This window comes from Lingula anatina, chromosome 4 (genome assembly GCF_051362555.1).
Source record: "Lingula anatina isolate TDL-2025a chromosome 4, LinAna3.0, whole genome shotgun sequence".
NCBI lineage: Eukaryota > Metazoa > Brachiopoda > Lingulata > Lingulida > Lingulidae > Lingula > Lingula anatina.
In genome coordinates, this window is record NC_141770.1 from 15,875,292 (window position 1) to 15,889,560 (window position 14,269).

Consider the following 14,269-nt stretch of genomic DNA (forward strand, 5'->3'; position numbering starts at 1 on the left):
GGCAGTGCCAAGTGAGGGGCTCACGATGAGTGATAGGCTTTCTCAGGAATTCTGTAGCCCAAATGTAACGTTCCTGGTCATTTTTATGCTTCTTACTTTTCACCAAGGCATTCGATATTGTAATACACTGAGAAAGCTGTCTATAAACCTAGTTTTAAATTTCTTATTTTTGATCCACATTCATAATGGACATAGATACTGGCAAATTATAGTCTAGGCGGTAAAAATCGATATAAAGAAATTGAAAACAGTATTAAATAATGTAAACTGCGTAACGGTTTTGAAAGGGGAATATTTTGACGAATAAGAGTAAATTTTCGCACCTCCACTCTTTTTCTGTATAAAGGTCGGAGGCACGTGTTACGCCTTTAAAAATATCCAAGTTCTAAGGAATTAAATCAAGTTGAATTTCTAGTCGGATAAGGTGGAACATTGTGCTTCACATTTATTTCTATCTATCTGGGGGGGGGGGGGGGGGGCGCTGAAGTTAGTTCCTTGTGTCTAGTTTCCTGTTTCGTTTTTCAAAAACGAGCCTGGCAACCAGAAACTATTGTCGTTTTTTTTAAACGCACCTGGCAACTAGAAACTAGTTTCGTTTTTCAAAAACGATTCTGAGCAACCAAAATCGTTTTTGGGGAAGGAAAGAAGAGTAGATGGAGGAAGGGGTGACCAGAGATTAACGTCTACCGCGACAAAGACCTGTACCGTGGAAGCCGTGCAGGGTGTTACGGTCTCTTTTCTCCGAAATAAAAATTAATTTGATATTTCAGTAGTAGAATGGAAATTTTTGTTACGTTTATGATAAGAAAACTGTTCCTATAGTTGGCTACAAAAAATACCCAGGATTGGGATCATTTATATGCCGTTTAGGACTTATAATACAAAACAGAAGTGTCGTAAAACAAAAACGGGAAATAGACTTCATTTAGATATCGTTTATTCATTAAAATGTTTCTGTAGAATGGGAATTATTAGAGCCTTTGCATTCCGTACTTTCACAATCACTTGAGCTGTCTCAAAGCGCAATTTTTGGGAGGTAAAGAGTATTCTGAAAGGATTCAACGGATTTTTAGACCGTCATCTTTTGTCGATTTCGCTCAAAAAGATAGTGAACAGTTAATAATTCTTAAACAAAATCTATAGATTTTTTAAAATTAGATTTATTATCTTATCTAGTCCATTCCTACAGTTTGGTCAGTTGTTTATTTACAATGTAACGGAATTACATGTATAGATTAAAAATGTTATTTCTAAGTATTTTGTTCCTTTAAACGCTACTTTCGATATTCTACCAAAGTGTATGTAAACACGTCGTTTGGTTTGAATTTTTAAAGTGAGAAACGTGACTAAAATATGCAGAGGAGCGTTCTAATAAAAGTTGTTGTATGTTCTTATACATTTAATTTTTTTCAGGAGCAAGGGGTGATTGAGAAAGACAAGCTTGATTAGATATCAGTCCTGCATGCCCATGTTGTGTTATTTGTGCTTAGTGTCATCACTTAAAACCGAGAACCAGAGTTTTTTTTTAACAACGTTTATTCAAAAGAAAGAAATGGAGGCAAGGCGCTGGAAGCATTATATGCTCTCCACAAAATTAAATAAGTAAATAATTAAAACAAATGGATACAGAGTAAATGTAAAACTTCAAATATTATGGAGCACAAATTAAGTACAGAAAGAAAGAAGAAGAAAAGAGATAGTACCTATTAAGTGATGACAAAGTTTTCGAGAAGAAAATTTGCAACAGTTTCGAAGATAATTTCATTTTGGGTGGGTGATAAAGATCCATGACCGTAGAGAAATAGGGACAGCTTTTCTTTTTGTGTTTTAAAAGAGGTCTTACTTTCATGTAGAATTTCATTTACTTTTTGGTAAAGGGGAGGGTACCTTAAACTGAGTGAGGGGCATCTGAAAAAGAAGTGCAGAGGAGTTTCAAGGGCACCACAGGTGCAGTGTGGTGTGTCAATAGTAGTCCAGTTATGCCTAAACAATTCTGCTCTAAATAAACACCCGACCCTCGCTCTGTTAAGAATTTCTTCTTGATTTCTGTCCAAGTTTAGTGTTGTTGTTGAAAGCGACCCAGCAGTGAGGTGATTTTTTATCGAGTTCTTGAAAGAAGAGATTGAAGGTAAAGATTAAGTGGAGGAGGAGAGTTGATCCCATGAAGACATTAGAGAATAGTTATCTGAGGTACGGGGGTATTTAGGAGAAAGTTTAAAGTCTCTTTTGTTATTTTCTCGGATTATGATTGGAAAAGGGTTTCTGAATGGGCGGAATATATCAGAAACATAGGAGGTGACCAAATTCGCCATAACTGAAAACATAATTTTTTGAGCGTGCATTTTTCTTCTATCAAATAGAGAAATCCAATTTAGTTGTTCAAATATTTTGGAGGTACAAGAGCTAGGTAAGGCTCCCAGTACTATTATGCCGGCTTGGTATTGAAGAGACGATAGTTTCGATAATTTCTTCTGGAGTGAATTATGATAGAAGATGTCACAGTAATCAAATTGTGATTGGATAAAGGCATTATATATAACATTTAAATGTTTGGACCTAACTTGCGTGTGAATTGACATCTCCCCGACGCGAGGGCATAAAGAGGGAAATATCATCCGCATAGATGAAACAATCGGTAGAGAGTCCGTCAGGGAGGTCATTTATATATATGAGAAAGAGTAACGGGCCAAGTATACTACCTTGGGGTACACTTGTATTTATGTAACCTCCCTTAGATAAATTAGACGATTTCCAGACCAGAGTTGATTTTAAGTGAATGTGAAAAGTCACTTCAAGCTAAGATCTAATATACCATACCATACCATACCATACCATACCATATACCATAATATCCGTTTATTAGATCTTAGCTTCAAGTACACTGATTTTTGCGTAACCTTTTCAGTTTTGATTATATTTTACTCTGAATTTGGTTAAGACTGGATTATCTTATAAACCATGTCTTTATGTCGCTCCTGATTCCCATGCTTTGCAAATGTAAATTTTCATCCACAATTACGCCAGGTATGGTACATTTCGGATTTAGTGCAAAGAAAACAAGATTAAAATATTTTATTGGCAAAACAAACAGGAATCTTTCGAACATGAAGCATTTTTGACTACTGTTCGATTTGTTGTGCAAACATCAACACGACGACATAGGACAAGGTGCGTTTACATGCGCGTGTGCGTTAGTGTACGAATAGCGCTTACAGCATATTTTTGTATTTTTAAAATTGTTACATCCTCTGAATTTGGACGGAAATGTTTATGATGGAATTCTATGAAGACAAAGCACTAATGTCAACTTTGATAAAAAGTTGGCAAGTACAATTTGTAAAAAAATCCATTTTGTCTATTATCACTTATTGCCAAGTCTTTCAAATGTTACGACTTGAACTAATTTAATCATAACTTTTAGTAACAAAAGGAAACTAGTTACTAGTTGCCATTTTCTTTTTTTTTCGAAAAAGGACACTGGTTTCTACTAGCCAGAATCGTTTTTAAGTCACTTTTTGTTAAAAATTTGTTTGGAAAAATTCAATAAAATTAAAATTTATACTCCAAACAACAAAGGGAAAGCCCCCCCTCCCCTCCCCGAAAACACACACATGTTCTAACAATTCTAGAAACTAATCGTTTTTGAAAGACAACACTAGTTTTAATTGCCAGAATTTTTTATTTTAATTAAATAAAAGCAAAGTTAGTCAACCATTCAACAAGGAGATACACCCAGGGACCGACCTGTGCGCTGTAGAGATCTTGTCCTCCCCGCACGGCGAAAAGAGACCATGACACCCTCCTGCCCACCCTGCCCGGCCTCCACGGTAAGGGTTACCTTGGTCGCGATAGACGCTTATCTTGGTCTCCCCTGCCTCTATTCACTCTTGTTCCCTTCCGCCTTCTGGTTTCTCAGAATCGTTTTTTTTTTTTTTTTTTTTTTTTAACAACACTAGTTTCTGGTTACCAGGTTCGTTTCTGAAAAACGACACCAGTTTCTGCTTGCCAGAATTGTTTCTGAAGTATGTAACTAGTTTCTGGTTGCCAGGTTCGTTTTTGAAAAACGAAACTGGAAACTAGACACTATACTAACTCAGCGCCTTCTATCTAGGCATATAAGAAAAAGGGCAATTATTGGTTGTACAGTTTTAGACCCCATTCCCAGAGATTAGATCGATCTACTTTAGATCGACCTAACTCGGGGTTCACGCTAAATAGCTGTCAGCCGGGCGGACACGAAAGTTAATTACCCCCTTACAGCTTGTAGTAGGCGGGACGGACATTTAAGCCGGTTTATCTGACAGTAATCTAGTGAGACTCCCCGCGGGGCTAGATCGATCTAAAAGCTCTGGGAATACAGCCTAACACTCAGCATTCGATACACTGACTGACACTGAAAATCGGCATGCACACAGATCATAACAAGTCCCTGTAAACTGGTTACTGGTCTTTTTTTTTACACTGTTTTTTACAATGTTTTAAAAATGATCATACTGAATTTTTAGACTATTCAATATTGCCACTCCACGACCTCAGGTCACTTCCTGGTCTCCCGTGACTTAAGTATTAACAATAGGTGATTGTGTGTGATTACCACGTTTATTATCCACTATTTGGTTGCTCTTATTATTTGATAACGTATAACATATAACTACATATATCTTGATCGTGTTAGGCCGTTTGCAGCATAGAATAAAAAAACTAATTGGCTGGAATTCATGAAAATAATTCTTGATAATAATCCATGTCTCGAGGATACTAACAGGTTATTCGTTTTGGTGGAGAAATCCAATTTTAAACGTCACACAGTCACTACAACAGAGATAAAATGCAGTGAAGGTATGAAAACGCTCTTTAATGACCCATTCTTAAGACGGTCACCTTGTAGTCTTGTATTGTTTTTATTCAATGCCAGTAGCTCATTGACGAGCCCTCACATATAGAAATAACTGACTTGGATAAAAATCCGTCTATGAAATCGCAGTGCTGGCATTCATGAACCAATTTTACTGGAGGTATAACCTTTTATTTCGCAATGGAAACAAACCATGATGCTCCTAAATCAAGCAACACTTTAAAGTTTTCTAAACTTAGTATCAGGGCTCATAACTGAAATGTCAGTGTACTGAACGGTTTCTCTTATTTTTGATGAAAATGTTATTGGAGTTGGGAATCTATATTAAGAAAACTCACCACACAATGGGCTTAAACCATGAGAATGATTTTACTGATTATAATAATAATTTATTCATCTAATATTTAAATAAAATATACACCAGACATTTTTTAATTTAGTGACACATAAAATCAACAAATGACGTAATATCCTTAATCTCCATATGGACTGATACACTGAAAAAAAAACCAATTAAAATAAGTTTTTTATTTGTTAATAGGCTACGATGTAGCTTGCAGTGTTATATGTGTAATCTCCATACTTGTGAAAACTCTCATAGGTATCCCCCAGTAAAAGGTCCCTGGGGACACATAAACATGGGCGTGGTCACTGACACGGTAAAGGCCCACATAATACGGGTTCACTAAATATGCTGCTATTATCATAGGGAATAATTGACCCCCATGTGTGTGACCTGGAAAAAATAAAAGAGATATCATTAATTTCTTTTACGAACAAAAAAAGTTGAGTAATTAAAACCTGTATCAGTTCATCTGAAATTGCAAATTCAAAACATTTGTACTTCACTGAGTAGTAGAAATTAGTAGTGCATCAAAACTAGAGATCATGAATGGAGACTTGGATACAAGTTTTTACTAAGGGTACATGAATTTCAGTCAGAACCAACAGGATTTATAAATTATTACAAACATTTTTGATAACAATTTTGATTATAGGGCTGTCTTGTAGCAATGAGGTTAAGCTGACAAGGAGCATAAAATAATCCTAAATTTAAACCATGGAAAAATTTAAACATATTTACAAAAAAAAAAAAAAAAAAAAGCATGACTTCTACAAAACTAATCCAATGAAGCTAATTGTAGAAGTCGAGCTCTATATTAGTCCTATGAATTATACCTGCAAGTTTCAAAATAATATGTGATACGGTTTTTTTCTTTTAAGCCAATCAGTTTAATAGACTTAAAGCCAACCAATGAGTCTGAATTATGGTCATATGACAAACTCAGGTCCCAAATTGTAAACAAAATAGCACAGCAGGCTCCAGTGCAGGTTTAGAGGGGGATGCGGAATTTGTAACTACACATCTATCTTAACATGCATGTACATTGTACAGGAAAGTTGTAAAAAGGAATTAAGTAAATACAAAATACACATAGGAGTGGAACACAGCCTGAGACCTAGACTGCGCTTTTTATTTCACCTGAGACAACCAAGCTTCATTATTATCTCCTGGGAAAAACGAAATTTCATTTTATCTCACCTGAGAGAACCAGATTTACATTGTATTTGCTTTGTAGGGCACGCTTCGCACATGATGGTTTGTGAGCCAGCAATATGATTGGTTGATCTGGATCACATGACCCTAAAGCTTTGTCCAGGTGTTCACCATGGCCATCATATCTGAAAAATAACTTACAATGATATATAAAACAAAAGATGGATATTCAATTTTATCATTTAATAAAAAAATGGTGTAGTTGACTGGCTGTTTCAATCTAAAGATATGACATCATGGGATATGGCACACTGCAGATCAATATTTACGACTCATGGGATATGGCTCACCAAAGGTCACTTTACCTGTATCGCATAAATATAAATGAGATAACCAGTAATATTATTGATTCTAATAACCCATTTATAATCATTTAAAAAAAGGCAGAAAAGCTGACATATGGACATACATTGTACTGATAAATGCATGATAAAAGTGATGGACACATTGCCACAAAGGCCATCTAAAAATGCTAAAGAAGGAATTTAACAATGACAGTGCACCCAATGGTTTGTGTTAATGCTGGTGCAATGTTAGGGAAAGCAGTGTGATCACCAGCATGATTACCAATAAATAAAGTATAAATTTGTACTTCTGTCATTCTGGATATTCAGAAAAAGTAACTATCACAGGGCTACAGCCCTGATCAAAGTCACTCCTTGAAAATACCAATATGAATAAAAAAAAAAAAAAAATGCATAACTTTAAGAAAAATACTCCAATATAGCTTCCACAGAATCATGACCTGTATTTTGGTGCTATGAAGGACTCAGGAAAGTTCAAGGGTAATATGTCAGATGGTTATCCATTTATTACATTAATAGTGAAAAGTGCACAGCAACAAGACAATGGCGTTGCCACCGATGACAATGACAGACACAGGTGAAGGTTATATGTCCAGACACATAGTGTTTGTCCATAAAACAGCCACTTTTCGAGTCCAGTTCCATCATTTACCCAAAGGAATCTGCAGTGTTATCATCAACACCTGCCAGACAAATTGTGTCTTCTGGTTGCTTATGGTTTTGAAGAATTGCTTTTTCATTGTGGAGAACTTGCACATTTAGAGACCGTAACTTGTCAAACCAGGCATCCACATCTCCAGTGTAATACTCATGATTGCCTGGAATGGAACAGGAGAAATTAAATAATTATGTCTAAAGAATTCAATTTTATCAAGGTTTTTGGTGAATCAGCACAGTAATTTTAATATGTAAGAGCCTCTTTTTTTTTGCAAAAGACTGATAAAGCAAAGTGGCTAGCACGAGTTATATGCTTGTTTTAAGCACTTGTACGTATGGTTTCTCTGTCACTGAAATTTTGATTATGTTTTTTTTTTTTTTTTTTTTTTTTTTTTTTTTTTTTTTTTTTTTTTACGCCACCCTTGTTATGTATCTTTGAGCGCATTCTCAACGAATTAAGCCAGGCTTTACAAAGCCGGTGACCTAAAAATGGCGGACGTACATGAAAGAAAAACCGCCTAATCTTTTAATAGTCTCTCCGTCTCTCACACGCCTCCCTGCGGGGTACAGTAATTAAATCTCGGCTCCGAACATTAATATTTCCGTGAATATCTCTGGTGATATTATCTCCGTAGATAGTCGAATCATTGCTGCTCTATGGGCCAAATTATTCCTTTTTCGTCTCTGTTTTCAAAGATAATAGAAGAGAAGAGCTTTTTTCCTTCGATCGCCTTCAGCCGCCATGCTTTCTTCACCACGAGTTTAACTGATGAGCATGCGCACTTAATATTTCTCAGGTAGCTTCCGCATGGCGAACGGAGCCGAGATTTAATTACTGTACCCCGCAGGGACAACGTGTGGGGAGGCGGAGAGACTATTAAAAGATTAGGCGGTTTTTCTTTCATGTACGTCCGCCATTTTTAGGTCACCGGCTTTGTAAAGCCTGGCTTAATTCGTTGAGAATGCGCTCTTTAATAAATAGTACAAATTGTTATTTAAGCAGAACTTTTTTTTTCAGACATTCAAGGAAGACATCCCTGGACTCTCCACTTTATATGTTCCTATATATTTTTTTGTGTAAACTAAACGATGATATAAAATTACCTTTGTGTAATGTTGAGTTTTACTAACAATTTATTTTTGACTTACATTTGTTATATGTTAACTTACATCATCAAAAAGACAAGCAATGATGACATGGTGTCAACAACAGTTGTTGGCATTTTATTATACATAAGTGTACAATCCAGGGAATTGATATATATTAAAGTTTAAACTATCGTACAAAGCTCCTTCTTTGATCGACTGAACCACCACTTTTGACCCTCACAATACACATGCACATCTGAAAAGTCACGTGCAACGGACAGTGCAAGGACATATGGCGTGGAAAGATAAAGACTGAATTTGATTCTAAACAGTCACTTAATTCCATAAAAGTTTGCCTTACTCAATTACCATACCTGTAATAAAATAAACACCATATGGGGCCTGTAATTGTTTCAATGGCTCTGCTGCTTCTCCAAGCTTCTTAACGACTGAATCCACCAAGTCTCCAGTGATTACAATGACATCTAAAAAGAGATATCAGATCTAAGAAAAACTGTGTATTAGTACATCAATGTGTCAAATATAAAAGATAAAAAATACAGAAATAAAGGTTGACCCAATATTTGTGCTTGTGTCAGATTTCATTTGTGCTTTAAGAAGATTCAATACAATGTAAAAAGGCCTACATTTGGAAAAAAAATCTTTTTCTCCCATTTGTTTTAAATAAAATATGTATCTAAATTTTAGTGTGATAAAGATAAAGCCTTAGAGTTAAAAAAAAAAAAAAAAAAAAAAAAAACTCCCTGTAAGCTGGTGTATTACCAGGTTTAGTTGCCATTGCTCTGTCCACTACGTCCTGCAGGCGGCTCCTGCCCACTGTGGGCCCAAGGTGAATATCTGACAACTGTATTATAGTAAGTCCATCAAAACTCCTGGGGAGCTTGGCCATTGGGATGGTCACCTTTTTAAGGGGCGGTGGAGATAAGCCAACTGTCAAACCACGCGCTGATAACATCAGAGCTATCAATATAGCCACAACGGTTCTTGTTTGTTGAGCTTTAAGGGATGTCTGATTCTGCTGATACTGGCGACCTCTCCTTAGCACTCTTAGTCCGATCTCGATTAAATCACACACGAGAAGACAGCATACAAGTTGGATAAGTGTACCTAAACATATATAGCAAACCATGGCGATCCACTGAGGATCAGTGGTGATGAAAAATAGGTTTGTGGCGTAAGTCACCTGTGCACACAGGAGGAAACATATAACAACGCTCTTCCATAGCGTCCACAGCAACCGACTGGGACAGGCAAGCACGGTGTGATTTTCGGCAAGTAAACGTCTGTAAAGGTACCAGCAGGCCAGGGAAATTAATCCAGACATAAATGTCGTTATTTGAGCTCTCAAAATCTTCGCTCTGAGTTCTTTTCGCAGCGAAGTGACGTAAAATTGCAGTAATATCAAGGATAATACTAAGCACACCGAAGCGACTGCTATTTTCCTGGACGCCGCCATGTTTGTTCATAGTTCATAGGTCATAGGTCAGCACAGGATAACAGTCACGTGCAACGGACAGTGCAAGGACATATATGGAAAGATAAAGACTGTTTAAAAAAAGGTGGGAGGGGGGATCAATCAATATCCTTCATGTGGGTTAAATATATTTCACGAGAGAATTTATTTCCATTTTGATTATTTTCCTCCGAGTTAGATGATGTGATCTGCACCGCAAGGGAATATAGCAGGAAAGATGTTGAAATGATCACCAAATATCAAATAAATAGCTTTTTCATAGGGGAGTCAGTGGGTGGTTAAGTACACATTTTTAATTTTCTCATGAACATTTTCACCTGCAAACTAACAAAAAATGCAAATGTATCCTCCATTATGCATACTACAAGATAAAAGTCATATACTCAAATAAATTAAGATATATGAAGTTTTTTGGGGGGTGTCAAAATTTCATGGGGAGTCGGATTTTCATTACAGGCCCGTAGCCACCAATCTGAAAGGGTGGGGGTGGGTGGGGGGGGGGTCCGAAAAGATGGACCTTTTTTACCGCAAAAAGTTCAATGTATATGCTTCATTTTAACATTGTTATATAAAAGAAATATAAAACAATGTTCGATAGACTTCCAAGTATGTTTAATAAAATAAAATTTGTCTAAAACTACAACCCTTGACTAGGAGAACTACATGTACACCTACAAATTACCAAAGAATGTTATAAAAATTAATTGCCACAAGCAGTGAAATTTAATTTTGCCATAGTAAAGCACGCTAGCTGCATGGATGCATCACAGAGTGAATGGACGCATATGCTGCGCCTCGATATAATACTAATAGCACTCTTGTAGCCTACGTGGCATACAGTGGACAACTTTTGTTGCAACTACACATCAACTAAAAACTCTTTATACACCAGACGAGTCTATTCCAGCCTATGACATCACCGGCAGTCATGTGACAGGAGTGAGTGAAATCATTCAAGATATTTGGGCGATCCGGGGCAACTACAGCAACTGTCTTCTCAATGGCTCGAACAAAGCAGACAGCCCGCAAATCTACCGGCGGGAAAGCTCCTAGGAAACAACTGGCGACTAAAGCGGCGAGGAAAAGTGCTCCCGCGACAGGGGGAGTGAAGAAACCACATCGTTACAGACCTGGTGAGTCCTAACTTCTCTGTATTTTCTGCATGTTTGGAAAAGATGACTTGTCGCGAGGATGAATCGGTAACAAAGGGGTTGGTCGAGCAGTACTAAGATGCAGTAAGAAATTATTTTTATTTAAGTGATCAAAATCCGGGGCCCATTATTTTAGATAATATTAATGTTTACAACAATATCAAGAGCTTGTGTTTTATTAATTTTTCAATTGCCACAGCATTTTTGGGCGTGATCCAGATGAAACTGCTACAAATATAAAGGTGATTTTGCGGCATTGACAGATTCCCCTTTATCCATTCAACCAAATCGGGATGAATTGAACACTTACTCTGATGCAAAGTACAGAATACGCCATAGTGTCTCAGGAACTTCCAGACTACTTGTCATCTCAACATAGTCCTCCATATATTTTCAGGCACTGTCGCCTTGAGAGAGATTCGCAGATACCAGAAGTCAACGGAACTTCTCATTAGAAAGCTGCCGTTCCAAAGACTTATCAGGGAAATCGCACAGGTGCGTTAGGGGACTTAAAAAATTAGAGATGCACTTTGTATAGATTAATTGAATATGGTCGACTCGTTAAGAACAGTATTAAAAGGGGGTTCAGGCCTGTGATATTCATACATGTAGGCCTACCCCTCTAGCTGGTGTCAAAATTTAAAGCCTACTCTAAGACCCCATTCCCATACCTAGATCGATCTAGCTTAACGATAGTTAATTACCCCCTAACAACTTCAGTAGGCGTGCCAGACATCAGAGCCGCTTAAGAGATGGGTCGCTCCTGCTCGATCGATCTTAGTATGGAAACAGGGTCTTGAACGTCACATCTTTATCTTACCTATGGCAGTCCAACCTCACCTGTGTGGCATATTTCCAAATCCTATCTTGTTTAGGGTAAATCTGAAAAATAAACAATGTGGCAGTTTCTCATAGTTTGGGTTTTCATTTCAGGATTTCAAGACTGATCTCCGATTTCAGAGTTCTGCCGTTTTGGCTTTACAAGAAGCTGCCGAGGCTTACTTGGTCGGCTTGTTCGAGGACACCAACCTGTGCGCCATCCACGCCAAGAGAGTGACCATCATGCCTAAGGACATTCAGTTGGCGCGACGAATTCGTGGGGAGAGGGCCTGAGATGCCCAGTATACGCCGGGAGTAGCTTACATTTCCCAGAACTTACTTAAAGCTGCCTGACCTTATTGATTATCGCTTAATCTGATTGAAACTTATTTGGATTTGCCAAACTTTATAAGTATGTTTGTTTTAATGAACTTTTCTAAGAATTTTTTGCCCTTTTTTAACTTGGTGAAATTTGTGACATAAATCGGTTTCATGATTACAGGCAAGGGAATAAGAATGTTAGAAGAGACCTCTTTAATAACAAATTCTGCTCATAGAGCAACTTTGAAGGAAAATCAATGCCATTTTTTACAAAAATACGAGCAGGGGCGGTATAAGTGGAAATCTTAAGATGCAGTCACAATATATGATATATCGTGCATTTACGCTTTATTTTTCAGTCATATGCGTTTTCAAATGTTTGTTTGCCAAAAATATAAATACCTAACGTGTACATGTATGATAACCTGCCGCAGGAAACTGCCAAAGGAAGGAAACGCCGTTCTCCTTCATGACGCTTCTCGTCTTGTAGTTTTCACAGATTAACATTGTAGTATTACACCTTGAAACATCGTTTGCGCATGTATAGATACTTAAAAATTGGCATATGTGTCATTTCTCCGCCCTGACTTTCATCCCATCGTTGCCACAAAAATGTATTTCCAGACGAACTGTTTTCAATTCTGTACATTTTTCGGTTCATGTTTTCATTTTTCCCAACTAGTTTCATTTCGCTTTATACCCTGTTATTTGTAAATCCTGAATAAAACGTGTTGATTGCGTATAAACTTTGAGTAAAATAGATAATTGATGGTGACAATGTAATGATCACAATTAGCTCTTGCCGACTTGAATAAAAACCCTCACCACAACTTGTACAAAACGACGACGATGTGAAAAGAATATGTGCTCTATAATGCCTGTCCCATTTCCTAGAATTGAGTGTCTTACGAACATACATCTCGAAAATGCGGATTAAAAATATGGCTGGATTTTATTCTGGTCTGCGACATAGTGTAAGGTTCGATTTTGTATTCACCGATCGAGAAAAAGTGAGCAACAAGGGTCGTGGATTTCCAAACAGCTTTATTCCCACCTTAGGGGGCGCCATTGCATCCCCCACAGTTTATATCTTTTATGTGTGTGTTTGTTTGTTTGTTTACCCATTGATCGAATCACTGATCAAGGTAAAGAAAACGCCTTTTTAAGTTTCCCAGATTTTTACTGTGTAAGGAAAGGAGGTCAGTTGATAGTAGAAAATGCCGTTTATCCCAGGAAAACTTGTTAAGTATGAGTTATTGATGGGAAAATCTTATTCTGTACATCTTTAAATATATAATTTACCACGCCATAACACAAGCGCAAGATATTGTATACCTGATATGCCAAACATTTTTATTCAAACCATCATTGCTTTAGTCTGCACCATTGATTTTAAGTTGAACAAGGTCTGTCGATGATATAAACAGGACGGAATTTTTTTTAAAATGTCATTCTCAATTAAATTCGATCATTTGTAATATCTATATGTAATATGGGACGATACAGTACGACACTGTTAAATTCTGCTTTCTTAAGTCCCTATATAACAACAGAAAGATGGAAATGTGTTAGACGTAGGAAGCCGTCGGCCGCTGTAAATTAAAAGTCATTCTAAATGCATTTCAGTGTTGCGAAAGCGTTTAGGTGCGCGCGCATTGCATTTTTGCTGCTCTTCATCTACTAATCAGTATGATTTGTTATTTTATATAATTGTAGAATTAAATACTGGCTTTGACAAATGCTAAAAACAACTGGCGTTTGTCCTGTCTCGACATGGTGTCCGTCAAAGAATTGATGGAAAATAGCCAAAGCCCTACATGTAGGCCGTTGCATTGGCCGCTGTGAATTGTCGCCCATATATTTTTTATCAATTTATTTCACAAAGTAATATATTCTAGGGATTTTAATACACGCCTATTTGCACTTTCGTTCTTAATTTACTGATCCGAATGGAAGATCCTTCTGTAGAGGGAGGGGGGGTGGGTGGAGGTTGTGACACGCGGAATGAAACGAAAACGT

The 14,269-nt window shown here is 37.1% G+C and overlaps 2 protein-coding genes across 2 annotated transcripts; one reads left to right on the plus strand and one right to left on the minus strand.

Moving 5' to 3' along the window:
* Positions 1-4,580: 4,580 nt before the first annotated feature.
* On the minus strand, positions 4,581-9,965 carry LOC106165205 (transmembrane protein with metallophosphoesterase domain). Its single transcript, XM_013543314.3, has 5 exons — positions 9,248-9,965; positions 8,839-8,949; positions 7,371-7,536; positions 6,399-6,538; positions 4,581-5,591 (listed from the first exon to the last, which is right to left on the minus strand). Exons 1-5 carry the CDS (start codon positions 9,939-9,941, stop codon positions 5,398-5,400), a joined length of 1,305 nt encoding a protein of 434 aa, XP_013398768.3. The 5' UTR covers positions 9,942-9,965; the 3' UTR covers positions 4,581-5,397.
* Positions 9,966-10,873: 908 nt separating this feature from the next.
* On the plus strand, positions 10,874-12,996 carry LOC106165235 (histone H3). Its single transcript, XM_013543348.2, has 3 exons — positions 10,874-11,092; positions 11,508-11,605; positions 12,044-12,996. Exons 1-3 carry the CDS (start codon positions 10,960-10,962, stop codon positions 12,221-12,223), a joined length of 411 nt encoding a protein of 136 aa, XP_013398802.1. The 5' UTR covers positions 10,874-10,959; the 3' UTR covers positions 12,224-12,996.
* The last annotated feature ends 1,273 nt before the right edge of the window (positions 12,997-14,269 follow it).

Excerpts from the sequence above, each read along its gene's own strand:
- LOC106165205 (XM_013543314.3), bottom strand. The coding sequence starts at position 9,941 with ATGGCGGCGTCCAGGAAAATAGCAGTCGCTTCGGTGTGCTTAGTATTA. Across the intron at positions 8,950-9,247 it reads AGCAATGGCAACTAAACCTG|ATGTCATTGTAATCACTGGA; the intron begins GTAATACACCAG and ends ATCTCTTTTTAG. Across the intron at positions 7,537-8,838 it reads TGGTGTTTATTTTATTACAG|GCAATCATGAGTATTACACT; the intron begins GTATGGTAATTG and ends GTTCCATTCCAG.
- LOC106165235 (XM_013543348.2), top strand. The coding sequence starts at position 10,960 with ATGGCTCGAACAAAGCAGACAGCCCGCAAATCTACCGGCGGGAAAGCT. Across the intron at positions 11,093-11,507 it reads ACCACATCGTTACAGACCTG|GCACTGTCGCCTTGAGAGAG; the intron begins GTGAGTCCTAAC and ends ATATATTTTCAG. Across the intron at positions 11,606-12,043 it reads TTATCAGGGAAATCGCACAG|GATTTCAAGACTGATCTCCG; the intron begins GTGCGTTAGGGG and ends TTTTCATTTCAG.